This window comes from Neoarius graeffei, chromosome 2 (genome assembly GCF_027579695.1).
Source record: "Neoarius graeffei isolate fNeoGra1 chromosome 2, fNeoGra1.pri, whole genome shotgun sequence".
Classification (NCBI taxonomy): domain Eukaryota; kingdom Metazoa; phylum Chordata; class Actinopteri; order Siluriformes; family Ariidae; genus Neoarius; species Neoarius graeffei.
In genome coordinates this window covers 18,221,021-18,246,228 of record NC_083570.1, presented here as the reverse complement: position 1 = coordinate 18,246,228, position 25,208 = coordinate 18,221,021, and the positions used below count along the sequence as shown (strand labels likewise).

General features: G+C 43.0%; 1 protein-coding gene across 1 annotated transcript in view; it reads left to right on the top strand.

Moving 5' to 3' along the window:
- bach2b (BTB and CNC homology 1, basic leucine zipper transcription factor 2b) overlaps window positions 1-24,484 on the top strand; it is a 206,579-nt gene extending 182,095 nt beyond the window's left edge. Inside the window, exons 3-5 of the mRNA XM_060913952.1 lie at window positions 6,841-8,298; window positions 15,312-15,518; window positions 15,780-24,484. Of these exons, the coding sequence (XP_060769935.1) occupies window positions 6,841-8,298; window positions 15,312-15,518; window positions 15,780-16,253 (2,139 nt within the window). The 3' untranslated portion in view covers window positions 16,254-24,484. The remainder of the gene's footprint in view (window positions 1-6,840; window positions 8,299-15,311; window positions 15,519-15,779) is intronic.
- The last annotated feature ends 724 nt before the right edge of the window (window positions 24,485-25,208 follow it).

The window sequence follows — 25,208 nt, the reverse complement described above, 5'->3', positions numbered from 1 at the left end:
TGCTGTGAGGCGACAGCGCTAACCACTACACCACCGTGCCGCCTAAGCTCCAAATTTAAACCTTTATATCTTTCCATATAATCTCGAATTGTTCCGAATTTTGGAATTAAAGTCTAGTCTATTTTAATCACAAAACGGCATATAAAGTGATTCATTAGTGAAGAAGAAGAAGAAAACTTAGTACAACTTACCATACAGTACTTTTTGTGTGGGATAGTACTGCTGATTTAAAAAAAAAAATAATAATAATTTTCCAAATACACTACTATGTACGGTATTTTACGCTTATTTGTCATATTGATTAGTTATAAATTAAAACAGTGCAACAAATAATTGTGATTTTAAAAAAGCTTTTGATGTATATGAATATATATATTCTAATATATACGAATATACATTAATACCACAGCTGGAAGCTAAATGGCTGCTAATTTGCAGTAAAAGTAAAATGTTAACTTAATATGAGTCAGTGTAGTTTACTCTTGATTTATATTGCTCGAAGTCTTTTTGCCCGTGCGTTGTGCTTGCTGTGTACACTACCGTTCAAAAGTTTGGGGTCACCCAGACAATGTTGTGTTTTCCATGAAAAGTCACACTTTTATTTACCACCATAAGTTGTAAAATGAATAGAAAATATAGTCAAGACATTTTTCTGGCCATTTTGAGCATTTAATCGACCCCACAAATGTGATGCTCCAGAAACTCAATCTGCTCAAAGGAAGGTCAGTTTTATAGCTTCTCTAAAGAGCTAAACTGTTTTCAGCTGTGCTAACATGATTGTACAAGGGTTTTCTAATCATCCATTAGCCTTCTGAGGCAATGAGCAAACACATTGTACCATTAGGAGTGATAGTTGCTGGAAATGGGCCTCTATACACCTATGGAGATATTGCACCAAAAACCAGACATTTGCAGCTAGAATAGTCATTTACCACATTAGCAATCACTGTGTTTACATGCACATAGAGAGAATCGAATTTCTGCCGTTGCTCGACTGAAATCGAAGTTCAAAATGCCATGTATACACCTTAATTCGGCTGAAATTGAACCGAACTTGATTTCTCGGAATCGAGCTACACGACCTAGATTATGCGATTGTAGCCGAGCTACTTAGTGCATGTAAACCCTATTGAGCTACGTAGTCGAGCTACTTACTCCAGCACTGCCCCTTCCGGAAGTGACGAGTGACGAGACCACAAGCGGGAAACACAACAGCCTCGGTCGGCATGACAACGAATCATGACAACGGCATGAATCTTTTCTTTTTGTGGCATTGTTTGCACTGTTAAAATTTAGCTCACTTACTGTATCACCAAATACATCTGTACAGCTGTTGCATAGCTGTGAATTGTGTACATAAACAAGTCACTGTATTTGTGTGTGTATATATATGTCCAACATCTGAAGAATGTCAATAAAAACAAAACAATTGAACTTTTTGTGTGTTTATTAAGACATAAGTTAAATTGTAAGCAAAAAATGGACTTTAGAAAAATATACAATTGTGCAAAATAAGTTGTCTTACAAAACAGTGGTCTGCGCAGGACAGTTTGTAGCCCTACAGTCTGTTAGAGCAAGCCTCACAGCTTGAGCACGGAACTTGTGAACACAGAACTGCCAGTGTTGCCAGATTGGGCGGTTTTAAGTGCATTTTGGCGGATTTGAACATGTTTTGGGCTGGAAAACGTCAGCAGTATCTGGCAACACTGCGATAACTTTGTTTATACTCTTGAATAGCTCTTCTTCATGATGACAACCGGAAGTGTACCAACACGATGGCTCGGGTGCACAGTGTACCCCTCACAATAGCTCGATTAACTTGCGTGCATGTAGGATTGGATTTCTCTGGCACCCCTGCTGGGACCCTTAGCTCGATTACCGACAGTAGCTCGATTTGGATGTGCATGTAAACGCACTGAATGTATAGAGTGTATTTCTGATTAGTTTAAAGTGATCTTCATTGAAAAGAACAGTGCTTTTCTTTCAAAAATAAGGACATTTCAAAGTGACCCCAAACTTTTGAACGGTAGTGTAGATCTCGGGGTAATTGTGCAACGAATGCACTCATTTGTTCACTTCGACTCCAAAGGAGATTCCGAAAATAGTGAAACGAGACACGTATTATTGTGTCTGGATTTGAAGGCTAGTCAGCAGATTTTCGATTTCTGCCATCTCCCGGTGCTGCTCTGTGTGTGTGTGTGTGTGTGTGTCATTGTCATGCGTTATCATTCATGACATGCAGGAAAATGGCGCATTGGCATCAATTAGACATGTCTGCTATCGAGGTCTGAAAAGGTGATCTAGAAGAAAGGAAGAGTGCAACGGTAAAAGTCTGTGGGGTGAGAGAGCTGATTGTGACTTTGTGTGTGTGTGTGAGAGAGAGAGAGAGAGAGAGAGGGGTTTGGGGTTCGACTGTATTCCATGACCTGCAGCTTATTTTGGCAGGATTCCTGCTTGCTTTGTCAGGCTGTGTGAGATCTCTTTATTATTTTCTATTATGATCTGACCACTTAGAATATAAAGAGGGAGAGAGAGAGAGAGAGAGCAAGTCTAGATTAGAATAAATGACCCAGATCTGTCACGCTGATATATGGGGTTCTTTGTGTACGTATAGTATTCGCTGTTAAGCGAACGTCGCTTCATATGTCAAAGTCCTTCTGTTAATGAGCCTCACTTCCTTAATTTCCCCCACTTTCCTTCAGTAATCGTCTTTCGTTTCCTCATTTTCTCCCTATCATAGTGATCTGTGGATGCCTTTGTGTCTTGTGTGCGCGTCTCTCTTTAATCCTTCTCTCTATCTCTCGACCCGCTACTCGTCCTTCATTCCTCATCTCGCTCATTTGGTGCGTCTGGATCGGGAAAGGAGGAATGTGTGTGCATGTTTCAGTGTGTGTGTGTGTCACAGATGGTGCAGGCTCCATAGTGATGTGCTGCTGCGGGCTGCAGCTGCTGATGTCAGCTGAAAGCAGATCCAGCGTGCGCTCAGCACTTCTGCTCACCGAGAGAGATCGGATACAAAAGAAAGATAGAGAAAGACAGACATGCGTCCACTTAAGATCTGTATTTATTTCTCTCTTCCCCTTCTGCTTTTTAGTCCTTTCTTTTCGAGCTCTGTCGCACTGCTAGCATGATCACATGTGTCCAGTCAGAGTCTCTTCCCTGCCCCCTTTTTATACACATGCTCATACACACACACTTCCATCCCCCCACCAGAGATTACGAGTCAGCAGCTTCCTCTCAACAATGACTGATCACTGCTACTGCTTTCTCCCTGTCTGCATCTCTCTCTCTGTCTCTGCCAGCTCCTACAGTTACCTCCTGGAAGCCAGACAGTCCTGAGCCCTGCCCGTCTCGTTGCTCTTTATTGCCCGTGATATGTTTTTAAGCCTTAAAATTGTCATGTATGTCGGAAAATCCTTCGGCATGCTGCTGCCCTGTGATCTCTAATTTCAGGAGCGAATTTACAAACAGGACTGAATGTACTATTAAAGTCCTTCCATAATGACATCATCCCAACCCGCTCTGTTTCTGTCCCTCTCTCTCACACACACACACTTCATGCACTGCTTTCTTGGTATCCAGCTCTACATGACAGATTTGCTTTAACATTCAACAAACAAAAGTCTGTCTTGATCAGATAACATCATGCACGCAGGAAGCGTACAAAGCGTCGAGGGTTTTTATTAAACGGTACTTTAGAGGTTCGGAATCAAGATGAAGGGTTTGTAATCCAGTAGTAGATTGCTGGTGTTAGGGTTGATGCACGGTACTTGTAGTATTACAGCAGAGGAGGAGGTAAGTAAGGGATTAAACACTTGAGGGCATTTGAGACCAGTTAATTCCTCGTGACTCTTCCATTCTAGCAGCTATAAACTTTCTTGAAGTAGCTGTAGATAGATAGATAGATAAATCTGGCCGAAAGTCCAGGAAAGACTTGTTCGGAAACATCTAACCGTTACAAACCAGTGACACTGGAGACTCCGTGCGTAAAATATTAAATAAACATCTCCTTCCAGAAAACTTCATCATCTCACCATGTGATACAACCAGGCTTGTAGTACCCGAGTCCAGGACTCATCTCATCTCTCTCATCTCATTATGTCTAGCCGCTTTATCCTGTTCTACAGGGTCGCAGGCAAGCTGGAGCCTATCCCAGCTGACTACGGGCGAAAGGCGGGGTACACCCTGGACAAGTCGCCAGGTCATCACAGGGCTGACACATAGACAACCATTCACACCTACGGTCAATTTAGAGTCACCAGTTAACCTAACCTGCATGTCTTTGGACTGTGGGGGAAAGCGGAGCACCCGGAGGAAACCCACGCGGACACGGGGAGAACATGCAAACTCCGCACAGAAAGGCCCTCGCCGGCCACAGGGCTCGAACCCGGACCTTCTTGCTGTGAGGCGACAGCGCTAACCACTACACCACTGTGCCGCCGAGTCCAGGACTCGTGCCCTAATTTCAAGGACTCGTGACTTGACTTGGACTTGAGCGCTGATGACTCAGACTCGTGCATCAACTGCATTCGGACTCGTAAATTGGAGACGAGGACTCGGATTTTTACTTTATTTTTTGTAACGTGCCATAATAATTTGGCATAAGATATTTCTATTTATGTCTACATTAATTTTTATCCTAATTTCATGCAAGAGAATGCGCATTCACCTGTTCATACATCATATTCAGGAACAAACTAACGTTAATGGTGGTAAAATGCCTGGAGAGAACGCCGCGAGGATTGTCCGCGCCGCTTATACAGACTTCTTGTGCAGTGGGAAAAAATGCACTGCTACAGTATGTGTTCCATATGTAGAAGAACTATCGAGGAGGCGACGGGGACAACCTCGAACTTCAATCGCCGTTTGGCAAGACTCCACCCAGAGAAGGAAGTGACGCGCTGTGTTCATTGCTCTGTTGATCGTTGGCGGGGCTTCCTTGCTGAGCGATGAACTAGCTAGCGTTAACCCTCTCTCATGTTATTTGCCTTGTTGATAGTGGGCGGGGCTTGCTGAGCGATGAACAAGCTTTTTGTCTGTAGCCTGTTAACTAAAACGGGGCGGTCGAGCAGGAACGTCAGTCCGACACAGTAGCAGAGACACTTTCACATAAAGTCAGCACCGTCAAATGGTACGGTTTGAGTCTTGGACTCGACTCGAATTTTTCTTTAATGACTTGGACTTGAACACTGGGGACTCGGACTCGAGGTTTAGTGGCTCGACTACAACACTGGATACGACGTCCTTTGTTAAATAACTTCATGTTTTTAATCCGTTTTTTGGAGAATCCTCCATACAATATAGAGCAGATAGAAAACGTTTCAGAATTGGGACCAGGTGTCAGTTGTTTTGGAACAAAGGACCAAACTTGTTGATTATTAATCATTAATTAACCTTCAATCATATTGTGTAGTAACTACTACGCATTAGTTTGTACTATTTGCTGTGTGCTTAGCTATGAGTCCTTGAAAGATGGAGTTTTTCATGCTTAGCTAAGTACGTTTTAAGTCTAGCATTGTTGCAAATTTTACTCAGACCCCATATATCTATATACGTACAGTGCAGGTTCTTTCCCGGTGGTGATATTTCGACTCATATCTCTACAAATGATTCACCAGGTTCGGGCGTTCCTTTCTGCCTGCAAGTGGCTTTTCGTCCTCCATCTACATTTGCGTGTTTTTCCACATGGAAAAATTCACACACAGCAAACGGTGCAGTTTATGGTGCTTAATCTTTCCATATTCAGGCTCTTAAGGACAACCAGCCAGAGTATGCGCGCAACTCTCTGTATCAACAATAGATCCAAACAGCAAGTGAAGACGGCTTTCTCCAGCACTATTCAGAACAAAGTGTTTCTCCAGCGCTCTTGAGACTCTGTACTGAGATAAGTCACGATGCCAGATTTTATGTCACCCCGGCAGAAAAAAGAGACTGCTTTGTACATGGAAACAATACTGGCCCAGATCAAAGTTGAGTCATTGCAGTACACCACAGAGTAGAGAACACCTAGTAGTGAGTGTGGCTCACAGGCATAACGCCGGGCCAAAACATGACTCATAACTCAGACAGGCAGAGCCAATGTCAATTTTATTGTCGTATAAATTGCACACATTTTTACTTTTTTATTCTAAATTGTTTCCCAAGGTTATGGTGTTACATGAGACAGGACCAATAATATACCTTTGACAGGGGCAACAGGAATAAAAAAGGTGGAGAAAGAAATGCAGAAGCAAAGGGACAACTGCTTTTGTGAGATGATTCACACATTTTCCAAATGTTCCAGTCAACGCCTGATTCGTCACCCAGCATCTATATGTAGTCACTTGCGTTGGCTTAAAAGGCAGCAAAACTTTGCAGACTCAGACATTTACCTAATAACCAGCACTAGGGTTGACATGCAGGCTTCGATCTCTGTCCTTCCCTCTCTTCATCCATCTCTCAGACCCCATGCATTTGGGCTGACAGGACCCAGACAGTCCCATATGGTCCTGTGCTCCTTGCACTGTCATACCACCAAGGCTCAGCAGGGGGCACCATCTGTTCAGCCAGCCAGAGGACGAAAAAGGCCAGCCTAGGACAGAATATAGGCAGTCTGGGACAAGGGGTGGAATTTGGTTGATCGTTACCTGCTGGTCTGCTGCTGCTATTTTTGGCCATTTTATACTGTAGAACATTCAGTGCTGACCCAATATAAGATTACTTTTTTTGTTGATGGTCATTAGAGCTGTCAATTTGTGTCTGCACACTCCAACTGCCGAGCACAATAGCATTGCTGATGGTATCATTAACATTTTCCATTGTGTTTTGTGTATGTATGTGTGTGTATGTGTGTGTGTGCAGGTCACTGCCAGGGGCTTCGCGCCATTGTTGCAGTTTGCCTACACAGCCAAGTTGCTGCTCAGCCGTGACAACATCCAGGAAGTGATACGCTGTGCCGACTTCCTGCGCATGCACAACCTAGAGGACTCCTGCTTCCGTTTCCTGGAGGCACAGCTGCGGAGTGAGGAAGACGGGGCCCTGCTCTGCCAAAAGGTGGCGCCAGAGAGCAACCATTCAGAAGATGACCGCATGCAAGCTGAGGCGCCGGCCATGACACCGAATGCACCGGCGACATGGGCTGCTTCTCCACGTTCTCGGCACCATCCAGATGCCCTCAGTGCTCTGCGGCGGCCAGACCATGAGCGGCTAGTACCAAACGCTGACTTCCCAGATGGACAAGTGGACTCAGAACAGCAGGTCTCCTCGGATCTGCCACGCTGCCCAAAGTACAGGAAGTATCAGCAGGCTTGTAGTAAGCACAACACCAACGAGAGCTCCTCACATACCAGTAGTACCTCAGGTTTCCCAAGCACATTGCTCAGCGGGTCAGCTGTGACTCATATCAAGCAGGAGCCGCAGGAGGGCGAGGACGAGCCCATCGCACTTGGTCTGTCAGGTGACGAGGATGACGGCAGGGACAAGGACAATGGCATGGCCGAAATGGAGTTGGATGGCAATGGACTGCATGGTCTTTTCAAGCGCGGTATCTCGGATTTGGCCAACACTTCCCAGCAGCTTAATGCCAGCAGACTGGCCTGCACCCAGGTCAAAGCAAGCACTCAGGGAGAGCACAAAAAGGACTACAGGCCTTCACAGGTGCCTGTGGCCTTCCCCAAAGATGCTGACAGCTTCTCCACGGGACTGTCTCTGAAGTCGGCATCCTGTGACGGTGTGTGTAAGCAGGAAGTGGAGCTAGACCGGCGCAGCGTCATCTTTTCATCAGGAGCCTGTGAGCAGCTGCCCACACCTGCCCATTCCTATCCAGGCAGTAACTCCCATGACAAGGAGCTGGCTGACCACCTGCCCAAAGGACTGTGGGTTGGCGGCAGCCAATCACTGCCCAGCTCGCAGAGTTTTTCCTCCGGTGCTGCTTCCAGCGAAGTGTCGATGCTTCTGTGCCGCCAAAGGCCAAACACCAGCTGCCCTGTGCCCATAAAGGTGTGCCCACGCTCACCGCCCTCCGAGACACGCACCCGCACCTCCAGCTCCTGCTCGTCGTATTCCTATGCCGAGGACGGCAGTGGTGGCTCTCCATGCAGCCTGCCCCAGTTCGAGTTCTCCTCGTCACCTTGCTCCAACATGACCCGTTGCATGCCAACTGACCCACAGGAACTGGGCACAGGTACTGACGTGTTGTTTGGCCCAGCAAGGCCAAAAATCAAGTGCGAGCAGGCATACGGAACCAACTCGAGCGATGAGTCTGGATCCTTCTCTGAAGGAGACAGTGAATCCTGCCATGTACAGGAGCAAGGATCAGAAGTAAGTGCTTTGTCTTTTCTCAGTGGCTGATTTAATCTGTCAAGCAGACAGCGGTAGCAACAAAACTAGGTCCATTATGGTTTTGCAAAAGTCAGTTTACCGATCGATCTGTTCATCAGTTCCAACAGGTGCTTCGTCCCTGTTTCCCTCCAAGGTCCTGTGTCGTAATTTATGATGTGGCAATGAACACAATAATGACAAGTGTCTCTGTAGAATGCCCTGGCTCAAATGTGATATACAGTGGTGATATTAGGTGGCTGTGAGCGCCTAGATATTTATCTGCAGTCTGTGAGGCAGGTCACTTGATAAAGGTAAAGGCGCATATTAGTGCCAATTCATTCGGTATTGTTCAACCACAAAAGCCTGGTGTCATGGTATGGAGTCAAACGTAGGCTGAATAAACTTCACTCACGTTACCTGCACACGGCATCACTAATAAGGAGCCGGCTTCCCAGCAAGTGCCTGGGTATGTCAAATAGAGATAAAAGACAGAAGATGGATCTGTGGACTTTTTCATAGCTCATAAATCTCCGTTTCTTAAAGGTCTATAAACGTCTTCCTGAGCCACCACAGAATATGGACATGTCCTTTTTCAGTCCTGTTTATTTGTCCAAACAGTGCGCACTCACCAATCTCTGCCAAGTAAATCTGGTGATTACCAGCTTGTTTACTTGTTCACGAGTCTTGGTGTGTACATGCGTGTTAAGGACCTATAGGTAGCTCAGCTGCTTCTTTTGGGGCTTACAATTCGTCAAATATGATTTCCATGTGTTTCTGAGACAAATTACTATTTGACAAATTACGGGACTTTTGGCTGTATCTGCTGAACCATATCGCAACCCACACTTTAACCCTTAAACGCAGACCACTTTTATGTCACGCTAACGAACTCTTATCTAACCTCCCACGAAGGCTCGTATGGGTTTTCTCTGTATTCTCCAGGTTTTTTCCCCACCTCCAGTGGGAAAATCATGCCAGTAGGTGGCTTGGTTTTGCGAAATATCACCTCATTGAATGAGTGTGTGCCAAATGCGCACACAGGCATAGGAGTATATGAGTTAGCCGAGTTTTGGCCTTGTGGGGACTTTAAGAGTTTGTGGGGACCGCATGAGGAAAATGGCTTTTTCAAAAACCACAGTTTTTATTTCAATGCGGGGGGAAAAAAAAAAAAACACCAAAACCTAAACAAGTCAAACAATTTCCGTTTGGTGTCTGATGTAAAGGTTACGGCCGGTTTTTGGACTTGTATAGCATTTTTGGACTTGTATAGTACGTCAGTGGAAGGTCCTCACAAGGATGTGTGTGTGTTTCAGGATGTTTAACATTTTAATTTTTTTTTTTTCTGAATGATGCCAATCACACGGAGCTGACTCACTATAAATGATAAGAGTGGTGCTTCAGTGATGTTTCAGTCTGTCTTTCTATCTTCCTCTCTATTTTTGTCTCTCTACCCCACCCCCCATTTCTTTTTCACTCGCTTTGCTGACACAGATGGATGACAGACCAATCCTCTCATTTTGCAGTAATCCACCTGACCAGGCATACAGTAGCTCACACCTGCTCTCCTCTCTCTCTCTCTCTCTCTCTCTCTCTCTCACAATTTAAGTCATGTAGTTTCTATCGTTTTATTTTTATCGCCTCATAATTTCTTTCATTGTACCACGAACAGCTGAAGAATAGGCGGTTCAGCTCGGAATTCAGCCTCACCGATCAACCCATTTAGCACGTGGTTAATTAACGAGCTCAAACCCGAGGCGCACGATATCCGTTCCGTCAGGAGAGAAAGGATGAATTCCTGCAGTCTGAATAGCGAGTTCAGTTTGTGAATAAGAGACTGATCAGGAAGAGAAGAAAAGGACAGAGTGCTTTCACATGATCGGACCTCGTGTAATCGTACGCGTGGGGGCTGGGCAGAAGGCAGCTGGCACGTTGCCACGGCAACGGGAGCCCGTTAGAAATGAGGCAGCTCGTTTTGTCAGGTTGAGTCACACACTCGGGGTAATGACCAGCGATGGTGCATTAACACCGCAGAACAGCTCGGAACAGTTTCCTTCACCAGCTGCTCTTATTTCTTGCGCTTGAAGTAAAAAAAAAAAAAAATTAAAAATAACACACACACAGCTTCCCAAGAAAGTGGTGGGAACTTGACAAAGTTACAAAGCTCTGACACTGGAGACTCCTTCCATAAATGTGAACTAAGCATCTAATTACAGAAAGCATGTGAAGTAAATCAAAACAGACTTTATGATTAGGCTGAGATTACGTGGCGCGTCCACCATGCTCCTGGAAAATAACATCCTGAGGTCGCGGTGAATAAAAAGGCAGATTAATCCACTGATGCGTGCGGCTACGTGTTCATCGCGAAGGACTGGATTCTCGTACGTCGTCGTGACCTGACGTACGAGTTCCCATGCCTCTCACTGCGGCATGCGACATAGGTTACATTACCTCGGTCTTATCAAAGCCTGACTTATCTAATTCATTTGAATACAACAGACGAGAAAGAGATCATGATGTGTGTATGGAGGGGAGGGATAAAATAAAATTTAACCTCATGCTCCCTGGAGATTCTCTCTCTCTCTCTCTCTCTCTCTCTCTAGGTCTCTCGGCCTACTTTTGTCATCAGGACCAGGAAAATGCACTCACACTGCCTCTGTGTGTTTATACAGCAAATGGCGAGAGCGAGAGAGAGAGAGAGAGAGAGAGATCCTAAGGGAGACTGGGTGAAACACTGCTTTAAAAATAGCACCACTGGAAACAATGAATTTAGTGAAGGAAGGAAGTTGTTAAAGTGTAGGCTCATCGGCAGGACGGACACACTGAGACAAAAGCACTAGACGTTTGGTACCGGTACGTAGTTCCATAATTCAGCCCTTTATGTACGTTTTATGAACATTTTTGCACGGATTGAGCCTTACCTATCATGGCACTATATTTCACGTCACACCCAGCAATCAGAATGCCTTTGTTAAAATTTCACTCAGACAAATTTAAAAAAAAAAAAAAAGAAGATATGTTTTATTTGAAGGTGTATTGGGTCTCATGAAAACCCTTTATCTTATTTGTTTCCACTTCACACCGCTCTATCGTTGATGATTTTCCTTTCAGAGCATGCAGGAAGTATAAGACAGATAGTAAGTACAGTATACTGTGTATCAAGTAATTAAAACACACCGTACAGTGATTTTTCTCTTTAAAAAAAAAAAAAAGTAGAAGTAGGAAATCCTGTGTTTGTCTGCGAGTAGTATCAATATCAGTGCGTGGGCGTGATCAGAAAGTGCTCACTCTCTTGCTTTTGGCTTGCAAGATAATTTAACCCCTTAAGAGCTGCTCGGAGGAAGTGAGCAGTGAAGTTGATACTCGAAGAGCTTTATGTCGTTCTCGCTATGAGCCGACTGTGGTCTCGTTATTATTATGCGATGACGCTTTTGGTAAAATCGGAAAACCGCACGACATGCGTGCCAAAGAGCTTGCTCTGAACGCAATTTCATCTCCCAGGCATGGTCTCGACTTTCACGATCGCTTAACCGCACATGCAGCGAGCGTACGCTGTCGGGGCAAAGGACCTCACGTCCTCGGATACGTTCACATCTCGATCCCAGTGGAGGGTCCATCCGCCATGAGCGCTCCCATTAGTCAGGCTGTGAGTCGATAGGTTTTCAGCCTTGACTGGAGTGTCGAAAACAAACAAGTCATCAGGACAACTGCGTTCCGTCCAGTCGGAGCCCTCTTACTGATGACCCTGAACTGAAGAGACTCCTGAGCCCGAGACAGGTGTTACGGCTTCCTGACCTCCATCGCATTCCGATAATCCCTCATTTGTTCACGCCGTAAGAGCGAAATGGGCCAGGAGTAACAAACGAGACCTAGTTTTCAGTCTAGACCCATTTCCAGAGCAGCGCTCCTTTGAGAGAAGCGTGTAGGAAGTGTGTGAGAGCATGCAGCACGCCGCGAGTGTTCACTCTGTCATCTCTTGCACTAAATACAGACTTCCCTCTGACACCTCGCCCCCTTCCCCCATCTCTCGATTCCTCTCCGTTCGGAGGGCTGCAGGTTCTCCTTCCTGGCGCACGTTGTGGTTGTACAACCGGGAGAATCGTCTCGGAGCACGGAGAAGCAGCCAGGTTTTGAATCTTATTAGGATAAACAAGCGGTAGGATAAATTTGGAACAAGTTGTACAGCTCATATATAGGAAAGAAAATACATTTATTCATCTTCAGAAAACGCTTTATCCTGTGGATTCGGAGTCCATCCCACAACCTATAAACGAACCGAGGAAGCCCACATGGACATGGGGGGGACGTGCAAAACGCCATACAGGCACATGATCGATACCCTGGATCTGTCGGGCAGCAATGCAGTGTGGGGCATCACAATACCCTTCAGATTCAGAGAATATATTCCTACTGTTGTGGGTATGGATGTGTGTGTGTGTGTGTCATATGGTAAGACAGACTGCGCCGCCAGGCCCTGTAGCACCAGCTCGTTAACGGCATGGATTTGCATACTCATCCCTGCTAGTAATCACCCAGCAGGAGCGTGAATGAGAGATGGAGAAAGAAATGAGTGAGCCAGCTGTCTCTCTGCTTCCTGTTCCCGGCTTCTGTCTGCTTTGGTCATATTGACAAACGCAGAGACGCTCACTTTCTCACTATTCTTTTTTTTTTTCTTTCCTCATCTCTCCATCTCTCTCTGTCTCTTCCTCTCATTATCATTACCTGTAAAGGAAATAAACGATCAAGGTGTGAATTCTGTCTCTGTCACCAAGTGAAGCTGAGATTTCTGGATCACTGCTGCCATCTTGTGGTGGCCAAAGTGAACAGCAAGGACTTTAGAGATTTCTTGTGGCTCGATGTTGTTCAATGAAAACTTCTCGAAACTTGAAAGCAGATGTACAGTGGTGCTTGAAAGTTTGTGAACCCTTTAGAATTTTCTATATTTCTGCATAAATATGACCTAAAACATCATCAGATTTTCACACAAGTCCTAAAAGTAGATAAAGAGAACCCGGTTAAACAAACGAGACAAAAATATTATACTTGGTCATTTATTTATTGAGGAAAATGATCCAATATTACATATCTGTGAGTGGCAAAAGTATGTGAACCTCTAGGATTGGTAGTTAATTTGAAGGTAAAATTAAAGCCAGGTGTTTTCAATCAGGTGTGAGTGGGCACCCTGTTTTATTTCAAGAACAGGGATCTATCAAAGTCTGATCTTCACAACACACGTTTGTGGAAGTGTATCACAGCGCGAACAAAGGAGATTTCTGAGGACCTCAGAAAAAGCGTTGTTGATGCTCATCAGGCTGGAAAAGGTTACAAAACCATCTCTAAAGAGTTTGGACTCCACCAATCCACAGTCAGACAGATTATGTACAAATGGAGGAAATTCAAGACCATTGTTACCCTCCCCAGAAGTGGTTGACCAACAAAGATCACTCCAAGAGCGAGGCGTGTAATAGTCGGCGAGGTCACAAAGGACCCCAGGGTAACTTCTAAGCAACTGAAGGCCTCTCTCACATTGGCTAATGTTAATGTTCATGAGTCCACCATCAGGAGAACGCTGAACAACAATGGTGTGCATGGCAGGGTTGCAAGGAGAAAGCCACTGTTGTCCAAAAAGAACATTGCTGCTCGTCTGCAGTTTGCTAAAGATCATGTGGACAAGCCAGAAGGCTATTGGAAAAATGTTTTGTGGACGGATGAGACCAAAATAGAACTTATTGGTTTAAATGAGAAGCGTTATGTTTGGAGAAAGGAAAACACTGCATTCCGGCATAAGAACCTTATCCCATCTGTGAAACATGGTGGTGGTAGTATCATGGTTTGGGCCTGTTTTGCTGCATCTGGGCCAGGACGGCTTACCATCATTGATGGAACAATGTATTCTGAATTCTACCGGCGAATTCTAAAGGAAAATGTCAGGACATCTGTCCATGAATTGAATCTCAAGAGAAGGTGGGTCATGCAGCAAGACAACGACCCTAAGCACACAAGTCGTTCTACCAAAGAATGGTTAAAGAAGAAGAAAGTTAATGTTTTGGAATGGCCAAGTCAAAGTCCTGACCTTAATCCAATGGAAATGTTGTGGAAGGACCTGAAGCGAGCAGTTCATGTGAGGAAACCCACCAACATCCCAGAGTTGAAGCTGTTCTGTACGGAGGAACGGGCTAAAATTCCTCCAAGCCGGTGTGCAGGACTGATCAACAGTTACCGCAAACGTTTAGTTGCAGTTATTGCTGCACAAGGGGGTCACACCAGATACTGAAAGCAAAGGTTCACATACTTTTGCCACTGACAGATCTGTAATATTGGATCATTTCCCTCAATAAATAAATGACCAAGTATAATATTTTTGTCTCATTTGTTTAACTGGGTTCTCTTTATCTACTTTTAGGACTTGTGTGAAAATCTGATGATGTTTTGGGTCATATTTATGCAGAAATATAGAAAATTCTAAAGGGTTCACAAACTTTCAAGCACCACTGTAGGAAATGATGTGCCGTTCAGGAATGAGTCGGCTCAAAGAGTTGGCTACTTTGAGAATAGGCTCTTTTTAGGATTTAAGAGATGCCTGCAAAGAAAACTAAAGATATCTAATGTGTCAGCACTCAGGTATTTGATGATAAATCAATTTTTTTTTCAGAGGAAAAAAGTGAGTTCAAGCAACACACTGTTTGGGAGTCAAAAGAGTCGACTCCTCCTTCAGCTTAAACCGAATGAATTGAATGACTGAAACTTGAACATCCCCATCACAGCTGGCACAGAAAACGGACAATAATACTGTCGAGCTTGAAAATGAGAAAATAAGATGCAGGATGTCGAGTGTTTGTGCAGCCCTTCCATATCAGGCAAGGAGTGAGATATTTTCAGTTTTGTGGTCAACTCTAATCAGCCAATAACACCTGGTGATGTCGTGAACTTACCTCATACAGGGGCTACGATGTACAACGGTTAGGGTTTAGGGCTCATGACTACATCGTAATACTGACCCTTGTGTCTCGTTACAGATCAAGCTTCCTTTCCCCGTCGATCAAATCACAAATCTTCCACGCAACGACTTCCAGATGATGGTGAAGATGCACAAGCTGACGTCGGAGCAGCTCGAGTTCATCCACGACGTGCGCCGACGGAGTAAAAACCGTATCGCCGCCCAGCGCTGCCGGAAGAGGAAACTCGACTGCATCCTCAACCTGGAGTGCGAGATACGCAAACTGGTACGCAAGGAGAACATCTCGTTCAGAAAGCCTCATGGTTGAAATGAGTTTCCAAGGCAAAATGATTTCCCAGACTTTCTGTTCTGCTTTAAAATCCGACGGGGCTTTACGGAATGCCTCCAGCCATCATGTAAAGTGATAACAGGAAGTAACTTGTTTTCGATGTAACTCTAAATGGATAAAAAAGTATGATGTGTCATGTCAAGTCACCCATTTTGTATGTCATATATATAGTATATGTGTGTGTGTGTGCGTGTGTAGGTATGTGAGAAGGAGAAGCTGCTGACCGAGAGGAATCAGCTGAAAGCGTGCATGGGCGAGCTGTGGGAGAATTTCTCCTGCCTGTCTCAAGAGGTGTGCCGCGACGTCCCCCTGAGCCCCGAGCAAGTCCAGTCTCTCCATCACTACTGCCCCATCCTACGACCCACATCTGACTCCGCCTCCCCCGCCCACACACAAATGGCCGCCAGCATCGACCTCACCACCCACTCCGGAGCGGCCACACCCGAACCTGAATTCGTCAAACCGCCTGCTACAAACGACACGCACCAGGCACCAGCATCGGCCCAGTGCCACGTAGGGAACGGCGAGGGGGAGGAGACGACGTCTGGCTCCGCCTACCTCGAGGCGGGCCAGAACTTGGAACAATCCAGTCAGACGGTGACAGTAGACTTCTGTCAGGAGATGACCGATAAATGTACCACTGACGAACAGCCGAGAAAGGACTGTACCTAGTGACAGTTTTGTTTTTTTTTTTACCTTTTTCATTTTTTTATTGTTGTTATTTAATTTCGATACATCTTCTGACAAACCCCTGAAAGTTCAAGGGGTGTTGAGATGGTCAGCCTCTGCCAGTGTTCTATGAATCTCTTTTTTTTTGTTTTGTTTGTTTGTTTGTTTTGATATATTTATGTCGTCTTTTCATTTTGTCTATTTTTTTAACGATTGACACTACAGTTGTCTTAACAGCAGCAATACTGTTACTCCAGGTTCTCTCGGGCTCAGCCATGGCTGAAGTGTCTCGTGTAAAAGAAAAGAAAAATACAAAAAAAAAAAATACAAAAAACAACAAAACAAAAAACAACAACCTTTCTTAATGGTGCTACACGGTTTTATCCCCCGCCACTGACCTCCATCAGTGCGACGCTGTTTTCTCCGGGTCACAGTCCAGCTCACGGGGGATTGGCTCCAACCACATCTCACATCCAAGTCTCCACGGACCTAGCAGCAGCTCAATGTCTCTCTCTCTCTCATCCATCTATCCTTTCTTCTTCACATCCTCACAGTAAGATCGACGGTGTTGAATTCACACCTTACAGTGTTGCGTATTAAAACCTACACTGTGCAGCTACACCAGGTTGATTTAACACCAGTGATTTTTCTCTCTCTCTCTCTCTCTCTCTCTCTCTCTCTCTCTCTCTCTCACACGCTCTCACGCTTTCAATGCCACGGCAAATTCAAGAAACTCAGGAAATATTCTGAATGTTCGATTGTAGTAGTTCATGAAAAGGATACAGATTATGTCCATGACAGATTTTCTCTCTCTCTTTCTTTCTTTTGTTTTTTATTATTTTTTGTTTTTTATACAACAGCTAGACTGTAAATGTCCATATGCAAAAAAGTCGTCTTTGTTACGCATTTGTAGTGTCTCCACAACACTTAATTTGTACAGTCAGTCCTTTCTGGAAGAAAAAACAAAACAAAACCAACATTCCTCTATTGCCTTTGACAGCACTGAAATGGAGGAGGAAGAACAAGACGAAACGGATTTCAATTTTCGTGACAGTTAATATCCCTCTCACGTTAGCAATACCCTCGTGTTTGGATTTTTTATTTTTTTTTGGTGGTTATGTACAAAGTGCTTGCTGGGCAGAACGAGTATTGTATATATTACGGAGCATGGCGAGTGTATCAGTGACCCTGTGTACAGGTAGTGCTTTAGATGTGCTTCCACTTGTTTTTCATAGCTTTCGCATATTTTTTTTTTCTGTTGCGAAAGTGGAAATGTTTCCTTTGCTGTTTCCTGCCTGAAGTGAAATAGCCTGCGATGGTGGGTGTGCTTAATACTCAGGAAAACAGCTTTACGTATACAGACACACACACACACACACACACACACACACTTTTTTGTAACGTAGAACCCCTTTGCATAGCATGTGCCGTTTGGACTTTGTCGGATTTGCCCCGCTGAAATGTGAAAAGAGTCGCACCTCGATGGAGGAACGTTCTTCTTTTTGGCTTGTCAGTATTTAAAGACGTTGTGTGTGTGTGTGTGTGTGTGTGTGTGTGTGTGTGTATGATGATGATGAAGACCCAAAAGCAGCTTCTTTGAATGTTTTCAGTGTTCTTTTTAAAAGGCCTAATAACAGGAAAATATTTGTTACCTTTCAAAACTTTGATGTATTGAGAGTTCCTCCAGGAACAGGAAACGGTGCATGAGCTCTGCAAAATGATCATTTCTTCCCCCCTTGTGTTTGCTTCGGGCATTTGCTCTGTCCATCCCATGATCAAGCACATCAACCCAGCTGGTGTGCAGATTTGCTTTTAAGGAAAAAAAAAAGTTCCTCGGGGTTGTTTGGATAGTCATCAGTTCTACAGGTTCCTCCAAAAGGACGAACAGAAGAACCGTTCAAGAGCATATGCAATAGAGGTCAAAAATCCAGAGTCCACTACGAACGCAAAACATGCAAATTCATGAATTCCAGTCCTCTTAAAATATGACAAATATGAAATCTCAGTTTTCAGTTTGCGCTCAACTAGTTGAGAATACTCTACACATCTGTGATGGACTGGCATCCCATCCAGGGTAGATTCCCATCTTATTCCCACTCAGCGTTTCTGGGAAAGGCTTCAAATCCAAACCAGCCTTGATCAGGATAAAACATTGTGTATCTCATGATGATGATGATTCCATCAGTCCTGCCTTCTGTTCATTAAGGATTACAGTTCATGAGAACATTTTATAGTTCCATTTATTTGTTTCAGTGTAGAAATGTATTCCAAGCCCAAAACTTGGCAGCCTTTTACAGAACGTGGTAAATTAATTACTCGTACTACTATTAGCCCATCTTGATTATCAGAAGTGATTATGATGTTGGGCGCTGCCAAGACTAATACAGTTTGACAGTGTCGCCAAGTTGGATTTTGCACCCTTGGAGTCTCAAACTCATTAATTCACCAGTTTATGACTCAACACCACTGCTCTGACTAGTGGTGAACTAGTGTAAGCATTATTAAGAAATTGAATTTGACAAAATCTAAAATAAAATTTGTTTCTAATACATGATAAAACTAGAACGGCACTCGGTAGAGTGCATATCTCCACCAAGCCACATATTATCGACATCAAAATCAAATCAATTGAACCTGGGATAATACTAAAGCTGTCCACCAAATTTCATCCAAATCCGTTCACTACTTTTTGAGTTATGTTGGGAACAGCCCAAAAAAATACATCTGGATTTTGGTCAAAATCTACTAACTTTTACCTTGGCCCATGGCTCACCTTTCCTCCAAATTTCATCCAAATCTGTTCAATACTTTTTGAGTTACATTGGGAAAAGAAAAAAAAAATCCTGGATCCACATACATATCCAGGTTTTGCTCAAAATCTAATCAATTGTTCCTTGACCCATGGCCCACCTTTCCACCAAATTTCATCCAAATCCATTCACTACTTTTTGAGTTATGTTGGGAACAGCCCAAAAAATCTTGGAGCCGTGTATATATCTGGATCCTGGATCTACATACACATCTGGATTTTGGTCAAAATCTAATAACTTGTTCCTTGGCCCATGGCTCACCTTTCCTCCAAATTTCATCCAAATCTGTTCAATACTTTTTGAGTTACATTGGGAAAAGAAAAAAAAATCCTGGATCCGCATACGTTACTGGATCTGGAATCTACATACATATCTGGGTTTTGCTCAAAATCTAATCAATTGTTCCTTGACCCATGGCCCACCTTTCCACCAAATTTCATCCAAATCCGTTCACTACTTTTTGAGTTGCATTGGTGTAAAGGACAAAAAAAAAACCAAAACTCGTGGATCTGCATACATAACTGGATCCTGGATCTAAGTGCATATCTGGATTTTGGTGAAAATCTACTCAATTGTTCTTTGGCCCATGGTGCACCTTTCCACCAAATTTCATCCAAATATGTTCAATACTTTTTGAGTTACATTGGGAAAAGCAGAAAAAAAAAATCCTGGATCTGCATACGTAACTGGATACTGGATCTAAATACATACCCGGATTTTGGTCAAAATCTAATCAATTGTTCCTTGACCCATGGCCCACCTTTCCTCCAAATTTCATCCAAATCTGTTCATGACTTTTTGAGTTACGTTGGAAAAATTGAGGCGAAAACATAACCTCTTTCAACAAAGTTGGCAGCGGTATCTAATGCTAGGCAGGCAGTGGACTCTGATTTTTGAATCTTGCTCCATTGTGTTCTACAACAAGTTAATCACGGGCTCCTGTTCTTGTTGGGTTTGTTGTGGTTTATTCCCCCTCCCCCACCTTCGGTGCACTCTTAGACCATGTAGCACTTCTTCAAGGGTAGATTTCACTTTCAGGACCCTAAAAGTCTGAAACTGAAGCACTTAACACATGCACTTAAAAGTGCTCCTCTTCCAAAAGAGCCTAGATCATTGAATATTTTAATGCTGGTTATCATTCTAATCAAGTCCATATCCAAGGACTCGAACCAAAAATAGGAAAAAAATCTTAATACACTACAACACGAGAGTGTCTAATTGACGTATTTGATTATTTGTGAGTCTAATAAGCTAAATTCGAGCTCTGATTTCAATCCTAAAAGAAATAAGGAAATGCATTTGACCTTTAAAAATGGTTATATATTTGCCCTAAGTGTATATTTGTTCGAGGTTTACTGTATCTCCGTGATAAGATTTGCATGCTGCCTGTACCGTATGTTTTCTAGTTTGTCTGTTCAGAAACCTCGGAAGTTTCCATCTGAAGGAATACAGTTATTTTTATTCACCTTTTCATTGATTGATTGAATGTTATATATGGGGAAAAAATGAAAGAGAATCTTCTTGTAATCTTAAAGGTAACTCAATTGCTGAAATCCAGCAAACTTAGTTGTCACGATGATTTGGCTGTTGATTTTGACAAGCTTCCAAAATTTTGGGCAAGCTTCTCCATTCGATGTTAGGTTATATAAGTAGGTAAAATCGCCACTGATTCATTTTTTAATCTTGTATATTTAATAACGCTCTGGCTGTGTTATATGATTTAGGTTGTTCTGTTTCAGTCAGGGGAGTTGTACGACTTGTTTTTGTGGGATTGTGTATTTAAAAATTTGATCTTTTTTGACAGTTTGGACTGTCAACCATTTTCCCCCTCTCACACACACACACACATGAATACTGGATGGAGTGCTCTGTTGTACCAGTTTAGAGATCTAGACTTGTCGTGTTTGCTAGTTTGTGCTCTTGCTTTCTTCGATTACTTATTTTCCTCTTCTCGAGACTTTTTGCTTCGCTCTCTCGCTCCCTCTTTCTCTCAACTATTGACAGTATTTCGAAATTCGAATCAGGTACAGAACTAAAGACTTACGAGGTCCGAACGGACGGACGTTTGTGCACACATTATGCAAATCATCCCTATAAATGAACTTTGTTTTCACACTACTTTTTATAGAAGTGGTCGAGTAAGTGTGGAAAGCATGACGTTCCACTAAATAAGCACATTGTGTAACTGTCTACGTTGTCGTTGGATAAAGATTTCTGACATTTTTAAGGAAAATAGGAAGCGATTCCCAAGAATCAATGATGGAACGACAGGTGCGTTGGAATTGGAAGTGCCCTGCGTTACAGAACTGTTTTTAACACGTCCAAGTCCAACAAAAGAGTCCAGGTTTCAGATATGCTTGAAGCGCGAAGTTCATTAATGCAAGTTATAATTCACTATTCCTGAGTCAATTCACAGAAGGAGAAAGGTTGTGGGATGTGAACGATACATGTATGCGGTTCCTTTTCATCTCGCACCAACTTTAGCTTTGGAAAATGTTACAAATTTTACCAGCCCCAGCCTTCTCGACCAATAACAAACAAGAAGATCGGACTGTAATCTGTTTGGTTGGTTAAAAATGTTTTAAAATAGCTCATGGAGCTGTTTTTCTTTCTTTCCCTCTTTCTCTAAGAAAAAGCCTTTATTTGTCCAAGTCCGTTCACCACTTTTTGAGTTACATTGGAAACAGAAAAAAAAAAAATCCTGGATCTGCACGATCCAGGCTTGGATTTGGGTCAAAATCTAATCAACTGTTCCTTGGCCCATGGCCTACCTTTCCACCAAATTTCATCCAAATCCATTCACTACTTTTTGAGTTACATTGGGAACAGACAAAAAATCCTGGATCTATATACATATCTGGATTTGGGTCAAAATCTAATCAATTGTTCCTTGGCCCACCTTTCCACCAAATTTCATCCAAATCCATTCACTCCTTTTTTTTTTTTTAAACTCAGGCACAGTGAAATTCCTTCTTCGCATTTAACCCATCTGAAGCAGTGAACACACACCTACCCAGAGTAGTGGGCAGCTACGCTACAGCACCAGAGGGTTTAGGTGCCTTGCTTAAGGGCACTTCAGTCACCAGGAATTGAACCGGTGACCCTTTGGGCCCAAGGCTACTTCTTTAACCTTCAGGCCACGGCTGCTGCTCTATGCATGCTAGAATTTTTGTTCATTATGTTTATTCATTAACCTTTCGTCGTACTTCATCCTGGTTAGTGTCGCGCCAATATTTCAGTTCATAATTTGCATATATTTTGGTCAACAACCACCGATTCGAGCATCAGGAACAAGCAAGATTTATAAATTATTGGGATTAAGAAGACAACCCAGTTTTCCCAAGCTTGTCCTGGACATTTTAGTGTTTTGTCTGCTCTGACACACCCACGTCGTTAGCTGATTAGTTGAGTCAAGTGTGTTGGGAGCAGGAAAAACACTCCAATGTGGAGGACAGTAGGTTCTCCAGGACTAGTGTTTGGAATCTTTGCTTTCAAGTATGTCCATTTTTCTTTATTATAACTTGAACTATAGTTATAATAGCAAACCAGCAAGTTAGTATACTAGTTATTCCCCAGCTAGAATTGGTAACTCAAGAAACTAGCATGGTCCAGGTTATAAATGGTCCCCTTATTCTCATGGTGTGTTAAAAACAGTATTGAAACGCAAGGATGTATAATGTATTATATTGGTTGGTCTCTTGGGGAGCACTGAATGCATAGCATATTTTCCGGATTGTGTATAAACTCATTTCGCTTTGCCTTAAGAGCCGAGGGTCACTCCGGTCCGAGGGATTGGTATTTTGACGCAAGCAAGGAAGCCTTCATGCTTGAAACCATGACATAACCACGTCTATAACGGTTTGGGTTGTGTCTCTGCTAGGAAAAGTTTTCAAAATGTCAGCCAGGATGGTGTCTTCACAGCCTGTTTTTTTTTTTTTTTTCAATCAACAACCTCACAAATCCAATAAGCTCATCGGTTTCATCTCTACTGTCTTTCAGATGCATGTTGATCAGCTTTGGCTTGACTTGTCGAGGCTGTATCATCGAAACAGTGACACATTTGCTCTTATATCTTGTCTCAGGGTGCGTGCCAATGACTTATTTTTATTTCTACATTCTTTTTCCAGTCAAATATCATTTCTGTATAGAATCTTCTGAAGAAAAGCTAATGGGTAAACCAGAAACCTTTTTTTTTTTAATAGTTTCTAAGCTAATAATTGACAAATCGAAAATGGATTTGCACAAAATTTTGAATTTAAAAAAAAAGAGGGCTGCGGATTCTCAAACAAAAGAGTTCCATTATTTGAACTTTTTAAAATTGTCTACTAAGCTTTTAATCTGCAGTTAATAAACTATGGCAATGCGATGCATTTTTTTTTTCCATTGGTTGCTTTGTGGAAAGGCTATAAAGGTAGTACAAGCTAAGCTTTTGTTTTAATGTTGCTATGATTGTGTTATTTTTTTTTTTCCATTTTGTGCTGCTTCTTTGAAACATCGACACTGGCTCTCCAAAGCTTTCCTCATCAGCGAAAACGAAGAAAAAAAATCTTTGCCTTTTTATTCACAATTCGCTCAACTTTATATATAATCTCGGCAGGATATGCAGGCTGAACTCATTCGAGGAAAAAGTAGAACAGCAAAAATGTTTACAAAGACAAGGTGACACGTTTTTACGAGTCAAATCAAACTTGCCATGTATATAGTAATTGTGAGTTTCAATTGGATAGCTAGGTTTAGTATTTTTTTTTTCATTTTTGTATGTTTTTTAACCAAATGGATACAAAAGAAAAACAAATGTCCTTTGATAACTATGCTTATTTCTTCAAGTTTGTCGTTTTTTCACCCGACGGGGATGTTTCAGAGTAAGAAGAATAGAAGTGCACCTCCGACTTTTTTTGCCTTAGAACTTGCAGAGGCCATAGTTCACCTTGACGTGAAACGTGTGTATGCAGGGGTCTCCGGGCCCCCCCATCTCTCGACTAGCAGAGCGGACTCTCTCTCTCACTCTTATCTACCTGTGAAATCCTTCATACCTCTCATAACTGGTCAACGACTGTATCAGCAAACCACATCAGGTGTTTTTCTACATGCTTTTTACACAGATTATTGTATTCGTAGATTTCGGTGCATCATTTTTAATGTAATAGCTCTTTGGCTTGTAGTTTTGTTTGTTCTTCTTTTCTTGTTTCCCCTCCCTCTCTCCCTCCCTTGCTTGCTCTCTATCTCCCGTTTTTTTTCTAGATGACTGTTTTGTGTTCATATTGTCAATTTTGGGATAGCTGTTCTAGAGTTTTTACTTTTTTTTCCATTTCTAAATGCTACATGAACCTAATGAATTTAATGACTTAACCATTGTAAATACGGTATTGTGCAAAACTCATTTTCATGCATTTCAATTGCTAGTGTTATATAAATTACAGATTTTTTGTCAAGACACCATTTCTGTTTATGAAATAAAGAAACTTATCATGTAGTATGTTTCGGCTTTTCCCTCGTCAGAGCCATGTTAAACTCGATAGAGCGAAATATGCTGAATGTATATGGTGTATGGAGGATACACGCGTATGTACACAACATGAAAACCACTGCCAAGTGAAGTGAATAACATTTGATTAGCTCATTACAATGGCACTTGTCAAGGGGTGGGATAAATTAGGCAAGAATTGAAGTCAGTTCTTGAACTTGATGTGTCAGATGCAGGAAAAGTGAGCAAGTGTAAGGATCTGAGCATCAGATACTCTGTAGTCAGGGCATGTCCAAAACAACAGGTCTTGTGGGGTGTTCCCGGTATACAATGGTTAGTACCAACCAAAAGTGGTCCAAGGAAGGTCATGGGCACCCAAGGCTCATTGATGCTCATGGGGACTGAAGGCAAGCCCATCTGGTCCTACAGAAGAGATACTGTCTCACAAATTACTGGAAAAGTTAATGTTGGCTATGAGGGAAAGGTGTCGGCGTGCCTGTGGTGACCCCTGTCCACCACCAAATGGGCATGTGAGCATCAGAACTGGACCAATGGAAGAAGGTGGCCTGGTCTGATGGATCATGTTTTCTTTTCCATCATATGGACAACCAAGTGCATGTGCATCACTTACCTGGGGAAGAGTAAGACCTGGCACCAGGATGCACTATGGGAAGAAGGCAAGCC